The sequence below is a fragment of the Cyrtonyx montezumae genome, unplaced genomic scaffold (genome assembly GCF_038088225.1).
Source record: "Cyrtonyx montezumae isolate F1298 unplaced genomic scaffold, pur_monq_1.0 scaffold_4, whole genome shotgun sequence".
NCBI classification, from domain to species: Eukaryota; Metazoa; Chordata; class Aves; order Galliformes; family Odontophoridae; genus Cyrtonyx; species Cyrtonyx montezumae.
The window spans coordinates 13,307,535-13,325,568 of record NW_027072045.1 but is presented as its reverse complement, the minus strand read 5'-3'; the positions used below and the strand labels follow the sequence as shown (position 1 = coordinate 13,325,568).

Sequence of the window (18,034 nt, the reverse complement as noted above, 5' to 3'; positions counted from 1 at the left end):
TATTAAAGGAATTGAAACTCATGAGCTGTAAACATCTCCTCTAAACTTCTGTATACAAAAGTAGGAATCCACACAGCTTGTCCTTCAGGACTCCACCGATGACACAACAGATGTGAGCTCCAACCCAGGCAGCATATTTAGGGGTCACCCAACAGCAGAAGCTGGAAACATCCCTGGGACGCAGATCCTTTAACCAAGTGACACAATTCAAATTCCTGTGCCTTTCAGCTTCTATAGATAGCAAGGAAATTGAATGATTCTTGTCCGTATTGAACATACAGAGAACATTTTGTTCTTGAACTTGGGCTGCCAGAAACATTACTTGATTTGGGTCTCCAGAATTTTCTTATTTATACAGTAATATTTGTGCAGAACAGAGACTTTTGGGAATCATTAAAAAAAAATAAAAAGCAGGGGGTCGAAGTCCACAATGGGACTAAGAACTGAGACGACATAATGTGCCCAAGAGAAAGCCTGCATAACCTTTGTTAGTCTGTGGTCTGACCCAGCTACAGCAGCCTGAAACACAAATCTGTGACCAAAACCAGCTGCTTTCACCAACATCGTTCTGGAGTTTTGTTGTGCCCCAAAGAACAACAGAAAGAAAACTGTGAGGGAGAATTAGGAATTAAGCTTAGATTTGCTTGAGATTCTTTGTGGGCAACACACGTTATTTAGGATTCTCACATGTACAGACAGCAGTTAGCTTGGAGGAGGGACCAACCACTGCCTCTTTTGCCAAACTTTTTAATAGCAGGGAACCAAGTGGCTGTAATATCACTGAATGAAAACCATCATTCAGTGTTAAATATTGAAGCAGCAACTAGATAGCTGATAAACTCTTTGGATGAGTTTTGAAAGCCGTGTCCTGTTTTGACAGGAGATCCTGCAACTTTGTAAAATCTGCAACTGCAGACAGATGTTCTTCTCCGATATCTGTGGGGTCAGGGCCAGCTACAGTTTAAGGTCTTAGTTATCAAAACAAGATTGTTTCCACTGAGAATTAACTGGATAACTGGAAAGAGTCTTTAAACAGAAAAGGCTTATAAAGCTGACAGGGGGTAGAGAAACAGGGTATAGAGCTACCCACAATAAATTCAATCTGGTCTATTCTATTCTTCTAAAAGCCCTTCAATTTCAGTACATCTTTAAACAAAAACAAAGAAACCCTTCCTGCCATGAACATATATATCCAGCTACTTGCTGCATAAATAATACTTGCACCCAGAGAGCAGCTCAGTGGGAAGAGATGGTGGGCAACCCTCTCACTCTGGGAGGAGAGTTTTTACAGGGCATTCATTCACCTGCTACTTCATCTATTGCACTCTGGACTTTACACAGAAGAAACCTTGCTTTCCCGAGTACCTCCTTTTGCAAGGAAGTACACAGATACGGGTCACACCAGCCAGAATCCTCTGCACACCATGAGTCAGGTACAGAAAACCTTTGGCTTGGGGCTATTGCATTGTGTGGGAGCAGCCACAGTGCCAAGAGCAAACAACCTGCCCCATCCAACCCCTGGCATCTGATGCACTGCAGCATGCATAGACTGAGGAGTACGGATATAATAGCTGCACAGGATCAGCTCTGTGACAATCTGATCATTATCTTGTTCCAGCAGCTGTTGTTACTGTGAATGTACAACATACCCCAGGTGAGCGTAAAACAATGATTCCATCCCAAGCTTCTAGTCACCAGTGCTTTAGGGCGCTTGAGAAACCAGTAATTTGACCCACACCACAGCTCTGGATTTTAATAAAGTCACAAAAAACTCTAGGGTAGCTGCATTTTGCACGTGAAGACCATATTTGCACAGAGGGGAACAACCCACTGACCAGCACAAAGCTTTACACTTTGGAAGCGTTTGGAGATCACGTGTGACCTCTGGAAAATGTGGGGGCACAGCAGAGCACATGGAAACAAACACCTGCCAGCCAGGCTGAAAGCAAGTGGACATTGGCTGGAGATTAAAGAGCAGTTCAGAAAGCATTAAACACTTCATTTCTAGCATGAGGCATCCCTGGTGCCAATTCTCACTGGCCCTGATCGAAGCACTTTCCAAGTAGTATTTTCTTTAGCAGCAGTTTAATATTGCCAAATTTCAAAAGCAGCATAAGGCCTTTCTCAAACTGCAGATTTAAGCTTGGAGCAAGCCAGTACGCACACACACACACACACCAGAAACCTCACCCTAGGGCCCCAGGGGGTTGCCTTCATCCTACTGCCCCCAGCCTGGTGCATCTAAGGTGGTATATCACACTGGTCTCCAGTGTCTGGGAGACACCTATGGCCAGCTACTGTAGCCAACATGTTTCTGCTCAGATTTTGCTTCCTTTTTTGATAGCAACGCAAAAAATCCCTGTTTGTTTCCCAGCCTGCTGCCATTCCGATCTGTCACTGGATAAAAATGGAAGCAACAAGGTCACTCCAGGCTTTACTTTCAATCCAGTTTAGATGCTATCCAAACAGAAAGGTTAAATAGCCCCCACAGTTGTCCCTCTAAGGCTGGGAGGACAAAGCTTCCCTTTGTCTTCACAACAGCTGCCACAGAGCCCTTCACTTGTTCTCACAACAGCCCATTTATGGGCCCCAGTGAAGCTACAGATGAGACAGCTTTGCTTGGGATGCACTGGCTAGTGGGTCCAGCACAGCAAATATTCCATCCAACCACACCGCCAAGAAAGCTGTGATCCATGCATCATTGGTGGGAACTGCTCTCATGAGGTAAAGGGCTCCTGCCTCTGCTCCTGCTGCCAGTACCTGCACTTGCACTGAGGTGAGGCAGAAAAGAGAAATAGCACCCAAAAATTACCTCTGTCCCACAGCTTATCTTCTGGAAGGCTGGGAAAGACGGGTACAAGGAACAAGTCAGCTGGATTGGTTAAACTGATCACATCTCCACCGTATCTGCTGGTGTTCATATCACTTGAAAGAAGCAGGGAATGGGCAGCTAACTCAAAGCCAAACTTATTTTAGAAGATAATTTCTCCTACTCCAGCAAAAGGAGTGACATTCAAAAATTGCAGAAAGAAGACACAAACATGACAGTCAGACAAGTGCAAAAACACCTGCCAGGAAAACTAATAGCAGGCATGCAAATATACAAACTTCATCACATTTGTAATTTACACCCCCATGCTTGTTCCTTGCCACAGGAGAGAGGGCAACCAAGAGCGAGTCAGGGAATGAGCCATGCATTTGCCATTCCATCCAGGCAGAAACCAAGACCTGAGATAAGAATAGATGCTAGCTTGGATGCAGAGGTACTGGTAGGAGGGAGAGGAAGGAAACTGCATGCAAGTCAAGGCAAGAATCTGGAGAAGTATTTGTGAAATTTGACATTTTCCAACAAGCTTGGCTTGAATACAGTATAACATAAACATCACAAGAGGCTAGATTTGGCTATCAACATGCCGTGTGCAGAGCTAGGCCATGGCATCAAGGGAAAATTCAGTGCTGGAAAATGAAGATCTAATTCTGTAGCCAAGAATTGTGTAAATAAATTCAGTAAGAAAGGCACATTTACATTATTTCAAACATTGAAAGAAACATGCCTAATTTACCAAAGTAACAGCTAAACTCCTGAATTCAGAAGAGTTTCTTTCACAGCAGAAGGTTCATCAGGTGAAAAATGAGGAAGACAGACCTAAGCAATTCCTCATTCAGAAGCCCCCAGGGTTTTAGATAAGCAGCAATGGATAAGGCACACCTATTGTTTCTGAACTAGCCAGCTACAGAATTCACCACTGCTGCCTTGCCAAAGAGGCTGTAACAGTATGGCAAACACCAGGCTTGACTTGACAAAATGCCTCTGAAAGCACCCACCACTGGTAAAAGCTGCTGGGAGATCTGGGGAGCACAAAGGCAGCCAGGAGAGCCATGAGCTGCTGGAGGTAGATGCTACACATCACCTTATATAGCTGCACACAGCTCCAGGCTTCCCAGGCCACAGGCATTATTAGCATGATGACAGAGCTGGAAAACTCTTGCTGGCAGGGAAGCAAAAAGCAAGCTTAAATGAGTCAACAAACTCTGCGGACTTCCTAGAACACAAACCCAAGCCTATTGTGGCTTTGTGCGGCCACAGCTGAACACTGGGAACACGTGGAGCAAGGACGGGGAGCTTTCCACACAGAGGGTGCAGCTGAACCTCCCAAGTATAGCACAGAGGACATGCTGTCTGTCTCTCCTCACTCCTTCTCCATAAGCACTACACATGACCCTTTCTGACAATGCGTTTAACATCTGCTGGTAGCAGATTTGACTTTCCTGATCTTAGCAGTTTTCAATGAAAAAAATGCATAGCTTCATTCCTTGGCATCATTTTTAGCAGAGTAACAGACTGTTTTGCAAACAAAAAGATGTATTAATATATCATATGCTGGCAGCAGGGCTGCTGAGTAGGAGATTGGAATTTGAAGAAAAGGACAGTAGGAGCAGAAAGTGAGATTACATTTGCACTCTATTTTCACAAATCTTCTTTCCCTATTATGACCTTGGTCTGCCTCCAAGCACAAAGTAAGGGCTTCAGGAATATATATATGTATATATATTGTTAACAAAACATAAATACCCAGTTTACCTTGGAGTTACTCATGGCTGCACACGAGCATAGCTCTGCTACCCACTGGGTGACTACTTTTAGAGATAACTTTCACCTGTACTGCAATTGGAATGAGCATTTGTTCTCTTCTGTCCATCCACAGCTACTGCTACACAGAGCTGTGTGCAAAATTCACTATGAGTATTAATACTGACATCAGTGATGTCCCAGACCTCGTGGCCGTTGGGTGAGTTTTTGTTTCTTGAGCCTTCCTACCTTTGATTGCTTTCTCATCCAAGTGTGTTCCTTTCCCAAAATGCACTAAGTTTCCAAAGCAAGTTGACATCACTCTCCAGACTGCTGGACACATCTGCTGCTTGTCTCCATTAAAAGGCAAATTAGAGTTGCACTTGGGGGAGAGGGGCAGCCAGGGACAAGGCTCTGCTTGACCCCTGAATGTCAGTGCTAAAAGACACACACATCCACTGCATCCCAAACTCCCTTCCTCTGATGAATGCAAAAGGCTCAAAACTCTGCCTGTGAAGTTTCTCAGTTTGGTAACCAGGTGGTTTTGAGTTGACTGAAGTGCAGAGTGCACAATAGGTTGGTCTTTCTTTGCATGTCAAAGAAAATTATGGTGAAGAGCTTAATCGTACACCACTGAAGACAGTAAGAGAAACTCTGCCTTCATATATTGGGAGCTATGTTTTTAAGAGGACCCCCTAGTCTGCAACAGAAATCAAACACATAAATAAAGGCTGAGAAGAGTGGGGTGACCTGCTAGATTCACTAAGTTCATCAGAAATTTAGTGTGCACACCGACAGTGTAGAAGAACCACTTCTAAGGATGAAAACAGAGCTCTCCAGCTCTGTTTTCATCTCTCTCTATGAACCTATGAACCTATGTTCCCACATAGTGCAGCAAAGCACCTGGCAGTGTCACTTAGAAAAACACATTCAGAGAAAACCGTTTACAACTGGCTTTAAACCTGAGAAAATCAAGGGATTTCTGCCAACAATATATTCGCCCATTTGGGTGAAAAAAGCAGTCCAGACACATTCTCTCCTGCTAGTACTTAGACCCTTCTTTAACAGTGACATGTGTTAGACAAGATTTCCTGCCTACGGTCTGATCTGAAATATTTTTAGACTGTTACCACCATTTAGGAAAATACCGAAACAGGAAACATTGGAATGCTGTTGATATTCGCAATCAAGTACACGGTGCAAACAACATTTCCTTTACCAGAAGTGTTTAAGTCTCTTTGGTTTTCTACATTTACACTCCTCTTAAATACTCATTAGTGCACCCAAAGATAAGGACGTTTAACCACTCAGCTACCACTAGAAGAGAAGAGGGTTGCATAGACACATATGAGCACACATATTTGTTTAGGTCTGAGGAAGAAGCACAAGAACAAGATGAACATAACACCATACTTCCCCAGAACACCCCAGCTCTAGCTGTCTGCAGCCCAGGGCCTTTCTGCAGCAGAGATACTACAGTGGTATACACTCTGCCCTTTACAGATTTTACTTCTGTAAATACATCCAGTCTCCTTTGAACTCATGTACACTTACAGCATTTACAGGGAAAAAAATATATATATGTCCCTATACACAGGGAAAAAATATTCTCATTAGAGGATACCCAGTGTGATGCATAACTGCCTTTTGTCATTAAAGCAGAGCTTTTTCCTCTGAGGGTGGTATCATACTCCAGATACAAACACATCTCCTACCAGCTATCAAACCTCCAAACAAGCAATTTTTCCCTAGGAAGGAGAATCTTCATCCCAAAGAACAAGGGAGGACCCAAGACTTTAAGGCCCCTAGAGCCATCTAAAATTGATTTTATATAGGGCAATGAGTAGCACCATCAAATCCTGGGGAGGAAGAACAATTAGATCATAGCTTTTCACTTCTTTGCACTACTGACACTGTCTTTATCGATTTAGTCAGCAGTACTTGTCTGTCAGTACAGCATGGGTGTCCCTCTCGTTGCCTCATTTGAAGAAGGTCTTGAAAAAGAGGTGGGTAGTGTCAGCTCAAAGCCCTGCATGGTTCCACTCAGCTGCATATGCAGCTATAAACTTGCCTCTGGGCAGCTTCCACGCCCAAGGCTGATAAGTGCATGCGGTAGCTATAAAGTTAACGCTTGGTCATTAACATTAGCAAACACACTTTACAGACACAATGACCCGTAAGAGTGAGCCTGCCCAGCAGCTGAAAGAGCTCTGGCCTCCTCTCTCTCCCAGTCACAAACACACAGCACTGGCTAGCTAACCAAGAAGCCAGATATTTTGGGGCAGCCAAGGAGCACTCTGCTGCAGGAAGATCACAGGCTGCCACGTTAGGGGCCAGCACAAGAAATGCTGGGACTAGCAGGGTGCTGTGGCACTCACCACCCATTCACACTGCCTTTCCTCTCTGCTCTTCCCTCTGTGAATTCCCTCAATGAATTTTCAGGCTTTTTTTGGCCAAGGCCTATCACTTCTTCCTGACCTGGGAAATAATGCTGAATTGCTAGCATTATGCAAGTTACAGTAAAAGATTTCCTGTTATCATAGAAGGGCCCCAAACAACTGAACTACTGTGTTGAGGCGTGCTTTTGCACTTCCCCTGAATCTGCTGTGAAACTGGTACCCACAGCTGCAATTTGAAACAAGAGTAAATCCCCATCACCCTACTAGGCTCTGGTACTTTTAAACTTCAAAATGAACATTCTTTCTGAGGGTGTATGTGGCAAAAAACTAGACAATTAATAGCTTGGACAGCATACAACACATTTTAATGGCTAAATTATCGCAACAGGAAGAAAGGTAATCTCTGGTCACACCTCCTCTGCTATAAGCAAAGTTTTCAGGAGACCTGTCTTGGATTTCTTGCTGTTGAAAGCCACATTACAGGCTGACAGACTCTGACACAACTTATCAGCCAATTTCTCACTGGGAATACTGTTTTCCTAAGGTCAAAGTGCAGCAAATGCAAGCAACGTTAGGATTAAAGGCTGAAAGGCAGCACTGCACCCTCTTGCAACCAAGCGCCTGGCCTGACAAAGCAGTAAGACATCAGATTAAACAAACCGGAGGTCTGCTGCCAAACCAAAACACAGCTACTGCCCTCTCCACATCCACCCTCCTCTCCCCACCCACCATGGCGACATACCTGCTGACTGTCAGGGTGAGCTCATCCGCGCAGCCCTTGATTTTATTCTGCGCCTCGAGGTGTGTCATGTTATCTGTGTTCACTCCATCAATGGCTATGATCTGGTCTCCTATACACAGGTTGGCTGTGGCAGCTTTGCTACCTGGAGTCACCTAGAAGAAAACAAGACGAGTGAGTGGGTTTTCCAGGGAGCAGCTTTTCTAGTAACATCTGGAAGACAGTCGCAGCACTCCGTGCTTCCCTTGCTGGTACCTGAAAACAAGGAGATGAAAACTAACAAAAGCAAACTGCCAGCAGAAATCTATCTGGATACAGGTCTCAGCACTCCTCTATGAATGTTAAGATTAGGATTCTGTTCTGGCACCCACAGAAAAAGATTTTGTGAGGAGAGGGATGGGTAAATGCCAAAAATTGTATTTTCAATCAAGGCAACTGCCTTTGTAGTAGACAGCAAAACACTGAGAACACAGTTTTACTCTTTGCAGGACAGAGAGGTGCTCCCCAGAGCAGAAGGTGCTGAGAACTGTCAGGAAGTCCAGACTTCTAAGAACAGAGATACCAGAAAAGGGAGAGGGAATCAGAATCAGTGCCAGTCACGAACACCTTTGTCTGCGTCATGATCTCATTTGCTTCCTTCCTCATTAAAAAGATTTGGGCTCAAGAATTTCATTTGTTCCTTCAATAAGCAGGTTTAGTCCAGGAACAGGTACAGTGGCCTCACCAACTTCAGTGTGATTAACCTCAAAGCAGTGCCTGACCTAACAAGGAGAGACAGAAAGGCATCAGACAACTCACCTTTAAAACATAACCTGACTGTATTTTCCAAAAAAAAAATCATCATCAGCCTCCTATCCTGACCTCACCTTGATACACTCTGCCATATTGCATCTCCCTTTCCTCTTCATGCATGATGCTTTGCTTCCCAGACATACTCAGGCACTGCTTAAGAGCCGCAGTGCTGTCTGAGAAATGACAGATGGGAAGGAGCTTAGGGTGATCTCACTGTGACCCCAGGCAGGGGACACTATGCAGTAATACCCCCAGTATGGTGCTCCTCGTGACAAGAGAGATCCCAGCTAAAACTTGGCATTTTCAAGCTAATCAACTGAAAAAGTCACTCATTTTTCCCCTACTTCAGCTAAAGAGGTGTCCTCTTAACAACATAAGCTGTTTGGGCCAAAATTATTGCTTGGACAGAGGGTAAAGAGTGCCACATCTACTTGCAGCTTTGCAATCAGTATGTAAGATTTTGAGCAGTTTTAATGATTTTGTGGGAGTTATATCATGACCTTCCAATCAATTATTTAACAGGTAAAGGAAATAAGAAGGGTGGGCTGCTCCCAAACATGAGTACAATTTAAAACATGCCCTGCAGCTGGGGCACGCCCCGTTTATGAGTTTGTTGCAACTGGTATTCATTCTACACATTCATGCTAGGTTTCAGCATGCTAGAAAGCCGCTGAGCAAACCCTGCAGAGCTGTCAGACACAAATAAACACTGTTCACAAGATTTAGAGTATGCCTAATGCAGGACTGGGTGGCTAATCATTCCCTCAGGGAAACATTCTCCTCCCAGAGGTGTCGTACATTTGCTGCAATCATTGCTTTCCCTAGGCTAAAAATGCTCAGCACATCCCTAACCAGAAGGAAGATGACCAGGTACTTTATTTTCCCACCTCTCTGCTAAGACATTAATTTATTGAAAAGGGAAGGACACAGATAGCTTCTGCATGTCCAGCTGGGCTATGGTGCTCCACACTGACACAGGGACCTTCAGAGAAGTCAACAGCATAGTACCCACTCACCACTTCTAATGATGCATGCAGACTACAGGCCAACAGGGAAATGCTGACAAAAAGACCAGACAAGGCATCAGGTGGACATAGAAAATCTGCTTTAAATGTAAAGATTACTGTCTGTCAAGCTGTGGCCCTCGGCTCATCAGTGGCCCACAGGATCAGCCAAGCCTGCTGCCGCTCTATTAGAGTCACCACCTCAAGAATAACTTCATGTAAAACTTGTGACAGGGGCAGCCAGCAGACACGAAGAAATCTTGAGTGCTGGTAGGGGACAACAGTTCCACAGGATTTGGGAGCTGCTGCTTGACAAATCATGAGAGACTCCTGGGGACAGCATTACACCTGAGGGAACATACAGGAGACACACTGTGGGTACCAACCTGGGCACTGGACCTTAACTCAGTCCCTGGGTTTCTCAGTGTCTTTATCTCCTCTGTCGACGAAGATGGGACAGGGGCACATTACTCACCCCTGGGAAGAGCGCTGAGCACAGCACACAATCAGTGATTCATTTTTGATCAGACAGGATTGCCAAGTGGTTAAGAATTGCAGTGGATTAACACCACCACTGGAACGCTGCCAGAGGTCAGCTGTATGGTTTGCATTTAAAAGCTGACAGCCTATGCAGCGTTTGGCAGGCTGCTAGAAATGATCCTGTACCACAGGCAGCAGCTGAGCTGGAGCAGCCAGACACTAAGACACTGAAATCTCCCAGAGAAATCCCAAGAGCCACAGGGATGAGAGCGTGGTGTCCGCAGGGACATCTCAGCACTTTGCCTGCTGTGCTTGTGGAGTCATGTTCCCCTGCTGTGCCCACTTGGGAGGAATTTGAAATCTGAGTTCTGTTCTTGGACAGATAAGAGCTGTAGCAGCACAAGAGCAATTGTACCCAGCAGGTACTGTGCAGACCTCACCCCTAAGAGGAAAGCCACAAGGATGCACAGTAATGAAGATAATCAAATTTGCCAAAAGGAAGCTTCTTCAAACAGCCACCTCCTTCAGTTCTTGACATAACTTGCCCTGAATTGTAACCTTCCAAAAAGCATTTCCCTGCAACATCCAGCTCATGCTTTGCCAGCATCACTCAGAGCAAACATGTCTGCACAGAGACCGGTACTGCAGGGAACCCACCCCCCAGCCCTTTAGGATGATTAATGCTACTAATAATGCTCCTTTCCCCCTTGCAGTATGGTCTGGGCTCACCTCAGTGCCATCACTGCTGCTTTTGAGGTTTGTTCACCTACCAATTAAGTCAGACAAGCAGAAAGCGTTCTTGTTTTCTGCTTCTATTTGTGTGGCATCCCTCCCTGCACCACAGCAACAGGTAGGGGTGTTCAGAGCACTGGAATATACTGGCCATACACAATCCAATGAGAAAGACTTCAACAATGAACAGCCTACAGGCTCACAAGCATCCCACAGATGTCACACTGCCTGAGAGACACAGGGGCTAAAGGGCAGCAGCTGGCACACAACTGGATGCAGCTGCACTGCTGCAGCAGGGTGAAGAGGGCTGGAAGGGGCTGTGAGGAGCACAACCTGCAAGCACAAGTTATATCTTGCACAAAGGCAGAGCTTCCTGCCTCATTTAAGATAGCTCCCAACCAGTTTGAACTTCCCACATTGTGTCAGTGAGCCTCTGGCAGAAAGGCTGCGTGGCATCAGGACACTACAGCTGAATACCACTGCACATCCTGTAACGTCATGCCCTTAGGCTCCCTCTGAAGACAAGCCGTGCCCTATCTCCTGGCATTCACTCCAAGGCAATTGTGTAAGACTTTGCTATTAGGTCATTTCACTGCTAAACAGAAAATGCTGAGGCATGTTGAGCAGAACTGTTGGATACTGTATCCAAAACAGCTCCCAGAGCTGTTGTAGGTGTTGCCCACAGAATCAACAGGAACACTCTGGCTGGCTGGTGCTGAGATCACCTGCACAAGTGAAGCTGTCTGTGTTAAGCAGCTGCCACTAGGAAACACAAGTTCAGATATGTGAACATCCTCCACACACAGGGGCAAAACTCCAACAACTGAGTCAGGAGGCAACTGCAGCTTCCACACATCCACCTGAGCAGGTGGGAAAGGCTGGAGACTGCACCAGATCTGCTGCCCTGTGTTACCTGCACCACTACAGACATCTCCAACAGCTAGAGCACCAACCCAGGACCCTGCTGCCAGCTCACTAAAACTAAGAATAAGCTCAGATGCATTTGTCAGCTTCAGGAAGAAGCAAATAATCCAGAATTTTACATGGTAGATAACATCTAAGATTATGTGATGGATGTACACAGACCCAGAGGTCGTGTGGGTGGAAGAAAAACCTACATGATTTGGTCATACAAGGTGAAGATTTCCATTCATGTGCACCACCTGGCCCTGATCTGCCTCCTCTGCACACAAACTTCGGGCTCTGCCTTGCCAGTGCCACTGGGAGTTGACCAAGTTCCAGGTTTCTCACTGCAGGTGGTTTACCTGCTGTTGTTCCCTTTCACTGAAGCCCAGCAGCCAATGAAGGACTGTCTGTGACACGTTAAGCTCTCAGTTTGTGTCTTTGGGCAAGTGCATTTACGCTAGAAGAGAAAATGCTTTGATTTATCACAGAATGAGCTATATTAGGCTGCTCATCCAGCCCCAAGCTTTCTTTATAAAACCTCTGTCTGTCCCAGTGCTAGCCAAACAGAGCCACACTTTACATCTGCTGCAATTAGCACCATACTTGCTCTCTAGCAAGCTTTGCAATTCCTTTTCAGGGACATATAGCATCTCCTCTGCAGATGAGGATCCAAGAGGCACCAGTAGGAACAATAAAGGAAGCTGCTGCCCACAATAAACAAGGGAGAAGAATGGTGGGAAGCATTTAGATGAAGAGCAGCACAATACAGATCCCCATGAGTTGAGGTAGGTAAGGTGCAGGGCCCTCTCTGCCCTGCTCCCTATCCATTCAGGAGCTCCCTAAGCCCTCTGCAGTTCCTCACAGACCCCACAGCCTCTGGCACCACTCAACATTCCACACCTAGACACACACCTCGAGAAATGATGAAGCGATAAAGAAAATGAAGAATAACAGTGTGGGAAGACATCCGGATAAACAGCACCTATCTGAGCTTGAGTGGAAAACCAAGCTGTGCCTCTCCTGGACCGTACAGACGTGCAGCAACATACTTACAAGGCCACCGGCGACAACGAGACATCCCTGACGATCAGTTTAATCCTCCCCACCCACACACTGCTGTTTTACCATGAGTAATGCACTCAGAGCCAGAGTACTATGCTAAGCAGCCACGGCTTCTCCCAGCAAAAGCATGCAGCTGGGTCAGCAGAGATCAGAGGCTATGAGAAAATGCAAGCAGGCATGTTCCCCAGTCCTGCTCATAGGGGAGTGGGGAGCACAAGCAGGCTCCTTATGAGCAGATCTGGGAGATTCCCCTCTGGTCTGCAACTGCTCGACGCACTGCCACAGTCAGATGCTGCCCAGCCTGGAGCTTACCCACAGGATGAGCAGCACTGCTCAGACACCGTGTGAAGTGGGCTGACCTCAGCGAGGTGATACGAGATGCTGGTCAGACTCCTGACAGCGCACAGGCGTAATGTTGGAGGCTGTGCATTCACACAGTTCACTTTGTAACTTGCCCCACATCAAAATACAAATGTACGGAAGTATAAAGTTTTCTTACAAGGCCTCAAAAGCATTACATAAAGTTGCTCATCAGATGAGCGTTCCCTGATGGTTTATTTCATCCTCTAAATAAAACAACATGTGGTGAAATCAGCAACCATCTCAGATACTGTGTCACAGTCCAGAACTCCATCAATTGTTTATGCAGTTAAGGCCTCTCTTAATTTCCCTGTTTATACTGCAAGAAAAAAAAAACAAAACAAAAACCTTCCCTGCTTATGCTAAGAGAAAAATACATCCATTTGCTGAAGTGCTTTTGATACAACATCCCTCAAACCCAAAGCATTTTACAAACTCTGCCCAGAGAGCCCATGTGGCCCAAGGGACATCCCTGCCTTGGTCCCACAGAGCAGAACAGGTTGGGAAACAACAGATCTCCATTTCCTCACTATGTAGGAATTAAAATAGAAGCAGTCCCCAGCACCAAGAGCTGCAGTGGCAGTTCCATAGGGCTCAGCTTGGTACAACTGATCCAACCCAGGTTGGTGGGTGAAAGCTGCATCCCCAGACACCGTGCCTGAAGCCACCTGGGCCACTGTCACCTGTGCAGGCCTGTAGACACAGTGCAGCTCAGTGACTGGACAGGTAGATAGCTCTTCTAGGCATGGATAGCATCAGGCTTGGGCATTCCTGCCAGATGCTCTCTGCATGTCCTCACAGCTTCTGGCAGGCGACTGTTGGGTCCCGAGTAGCAAAAAGTGGAAGGCAACATTTCCCTTACTGTCTCCACCTCCCAGCAGCAGCGCGAATGGCAGCTCAGAAAACACAACAAGGTGTGCACTGGGCAGATCACACACACACACATACCACAGCAGCCCAAGTCTTGCTGTAGTTTTGCTTCAAAAACCCTTAGATATCCCTGAAAATCCTACTCAGCCATGTATCCACTCTAGCAGGGTGTTACAGGCATCACCCAGGCCAACACAACACAATGAATTCCTTCACCCAGGTTTTGGGCCAACACTGCTCCCCCAGAGTGTGACACACATGAGATGTACTATCCCCACACTCATCCCACCCCATCTTGTCCTACAGGTGGCTCAGCAGGGACACCTGGCTACCACCACAGCCCAGGGCTGCTCCATCACACCTCAGCCAGGCTGGGTCTTTTTGGAGCAAGACTGTCAGCCAGCATCAAACCAACCTGGCAGCTCCTCACCCCAGGACATTCAGTCCTACATTTGATCATGGAGACTAGTTTTGGCACTATGTCTTTAAAGTAAAGCTGTCTTTGAACCACTTTTAAAGTAGGAAAACGCTCAGTTTCATACCAAAACGTACAGACAGAATATGACACAGACACTGCCCCTTAACGGGACTGGGGACTTCATGGCCTGACAAAAAGACTAACACAACTCCCCTTTAGCTGAATTTTGGGTCAGGGGTTCAGTGTCAACACACCATTAGTATAAAACATAAGTTCAGCTCAAGAGCAGGGTTTATGGGACAGTGCCATGTATATATTCAACTGGAAACAGAAATCCCTTGTGTTTATCAAAATAAAATGCAAACAAACAGGAAAGAGCTCGTATTACCTGAAGGACAGAGGGGGATGGGCTCTGTTAACCATGTTGCGTTATTGCATGCCTCTCCACGTAGCACATTGTTTGCTTCCTCCACCAGCCCTGCTGGTCTCAAGGGAACTTAACTGGGAACCACCCTGTGCAGTTCCACCATTACAATCATCCTGCAGCATGTCCATCCACAGCTCAGATGGGATTTGGGAAAAGCTCTGCCCCACTGACTCATTGCCTGGTGTCACCCAAAGGGATATAAAGACAGAGATCCTCCCTACTCCTGTAAGGGCATCCAGCAGGCACTGGCCTAGGGGTGGTTACACTGGTCAACACCGCTCTTCTTCTGAACAGTCAGTGACCAAACATCCACCAAAACCTTACAGTTTAAAAGAAACAAAGATATCTGTAAGGCATCCCTCTGGAAGGGATGGGGGGTCCACAAGCAAGTCTCACAGGGAACACTTGTGAAATCCCCATGCTTGCTCTCACAGGTCCAGTGCTATCCCAGAACTGAGTGTGTGCACAAGAAGATGCTGTGATGCATCTAAGCCTGAGTTCTGAATGTGTGGCTCAAGCAGAAAGGGGGTAAGGGCTGCAACAAAAGAGCAGCTGTGGAAATACTGCTACATTTCATCTGTTATTCTAATCATACACAATAGGACATCAGTGCTGTGCAGCCACTGCTGGCCAGGAGCCAGGGGGCAAAGCAGGTTGCTGTGCTTGCTCTGTGCCCACTGCACCGTTGTTCCTCATCTCCTTGGCCCTAGGATTGAGTCATCGAGCTCAAAAATTTGCTTTTACATCCCAGTCATGTCTCCCTCCTGCCAGCAGGACTCGGAGAAGCCCTTCTGATGGCAGCTAGTGGTGGAGAAAACAAGACAGCAGCAAGGCACTGAGGTATGATGGAGATGGGGGCCATAAATACCAAGACAAGGGGAATAGCTCACCCTGGGGACAGCACTGCCCAAGGCAAAACCTGAGCTCCTGACAGGCAGCATGGTCTGAATATAGGCACCCTGCTTCAAAGAGAAGTGCAGGGCACCCAGCTTGAGTCTCAGACCACAGGGACCAGTGGAAAGATTGAGGGCTTGGAAGTTTGGAGGCTTTTAGCATCGGAGGAACTGCCAAATGTCAGCATTTTCATCATCGAAACTAGAGGGGTTATTTTATTATGTTTCAGTCTCCAGGGTCACAACCGGTTTCTCACAAGACAGTTATTTTGACCACTTTGCTGATCTACATCCCTTGGTATGCAACCATGAGCACTGACAAAGACAGCCAAAGAGAAGAGGTAGGACTGCATACATAGTTCTGCTGGACAGTCTCACTGGAAGGAAATGGCAACAACTACCAAAACAATGCAGTAAATATCACTTCCCTTACGCTAAACCTACTTTCATGTCCAGAAAAAAAAAAAAAAAAAAAAAAAAAGCTTTACAAGAATGCATTATTATTGCAATTGAAAGAGATTGGAGACAAAATTATCAACATCCCCCCTCCTGTGAATCTGACAGCACTGCCAGCGCTGCCGTCCCTGGAGCCCTGTGGCACACAGGGACCACCAGACAGCAGAACTGGCAGCAAAGAGCACAGGGCTTGGGACACTTAGAAAAAAAATAATAATACATTTCATCACCTCATTTCTCCAGGAGCAGCCTGGTTCCACTGTCTTCAGGGCTGGATGGGACTTGGGCAACCTGAGATAGTGCTCGATCTAGAGGCTGGCAACCGTGTCCACGGCAGGAGGCTGGAAATCTTTGAGGTCCCTTCCAGCCCAAACCATTCCGTGATTCTATGAAATCCCATGGGCCCCAGGTGAGGAAGGGCTGTGAGATGCCAGATGAGATTAATCTGGCACTGGATGGAGATCAGGGGGCAGCCCAGAAGGATGCCAAGCAGCACACCTCTCACCAAGTGATAGGCAGCCGGGAGCTCCTCATCCCGCACAGGAGATGTACACACACACCACGCTTCCTGTCCGTGCCTGACCGATAGCCTGGAGCAGGACATGGTGACATCTGTGCGCAGGTGGGAACAGTGGGAGCGAGGCCACAGCCCAGCCCTGGCACTTAGCTAGCAAACACTGGAGCTGAGATAGGCGACTTAAGTTACACCAATGTAATTACTCAGATGCGAGGCTTTAGCCGTCATTTCCTAACTCATTTTTCTTTAAGTGGAGGTAAGAAGGTCTTAAAGCAGAAGCAGAGAGAGGCACTTAACCAAGGTTAACACGGTTTCGATAAACAAAGGATTTTCTATCTATACATGGCAAGTAGAAGCGGACGCGCGTCCCGCAGCAGCGCGGAACGATCGGTTGTCCGCCTCCATCGGGGAGATCGTGGCACCAGGCAAACCCACCTGGCCACAGGACCAACTCTGCCCCGTGCCAGCATCCACCTGCCGGCCCCAGCTCGGCTCCCACCGACACACCGCCGCTCCGAGCCGCGCCCGCCGCCAGAGCGCGCGGCCCCCGGGCAGCCCCGGCCCCCTCATCGCCGCCCGCCCCGACCCCGCGCAGCCCTACCCGTGAGATGGTGAGGGGCTGCTCGAAGTCCCGGCCGCCCACCAGGCGGAAACCCCAGGGCCCGGGGCCCGTCAGCACGATGCGGTGGGTTCCCATGTGCGCGGCTACACCTCGCGGCACGCCCGGCAGCACCGGCTCCGCTCGGCACGGCTCTCCTCGGCTCGGCCCGGCTCGGCCCGCCCCCGGCCCCTCCCCGGACTGCCCGGCCCACAGGGCTGCCTGCACGGCCCCGAGAGGAGGAGGACTGCACCCTGCTCCCCACGGAGGCGGGGCGGCATCGTTGGCTGGGCTTCACCGGCGGTGAAAGCTTGGGGGAAAAAAATAATAATAATAAAGAAAGAAAGAAAGAAAGTCAAAATCCGCCCCGCCACAATTTAAAGTAATTCTTCCTACCGCAGCTCGCGGAGCTGAGCACGTTTGTAGGGCAGTTTCGAGCTGCCAAAGGAGGCGGTGAGAAGAGGTATCGCTGCGGGACCACCGGGAGCTGCTGCGTGAGGGTGGGCCCAGCGGTGAGGATCGCCTTCTCTTTGATTTTTCTCTGATTTGTCATCGCTGTAGGTAAAGTTTTTTTTACATTTATTTTTATTTTTCCTGGTGCCCTTAGCGGCTGGAGATGTCTCCTGGTGCCCAGGAACACACACAGTTACTCATCCCCAGCCCTTTCAGCTCGTGCTGAAGACAGCAGGTGCAGACAAACGGGACACCACTCAGCAAGTGACGGAGCTTTCTGCCTGCTCTCCTTGCTGGGTCCCACTCAGTACCACAGAGCATGGCAGGGTGCACTGCTCGGGGCCCTCCCTCCCACCCT

The 18,034-nt window shown here is 47.5% G+C and overlaps 1 protein-coding gene across 4 annotated transcripts in view; it reads right to left on the bottom strand.

Moving 5' to 3' along the window:
- PDLIM1 (PDZ and LIM domain 1) overlaps positions 1-17,408 on the bottom strand; it is a 36,318-nt gene extending 18,910 nt beyond the window's left edge. For all 4 annotated transcript variants that reach the window (XM_065746310.1, XM_065746309.1, XM_065746307.1 and 1 more), the window contains exons 1-2: positions 17,227-17,408; positions 7,712-7,863 (exon numbers count right to left, since the gene is read on the bottom strand). In XM_065746310.1, coding sequence (XP_065602382.1) covers positions 7,712-7,863; positions 17,227-17,322 — 248 coding nt within the window. In that variant the 5' untranslated portion in view covers positions 17,323-17,408. The remainder of the gene's footprint in view (positions 1-7,711; positions 7,864-17,226) is intronic.
- Between the last annotated feature and the right edge of the window lie 626 nt (positions 17,409-18,034).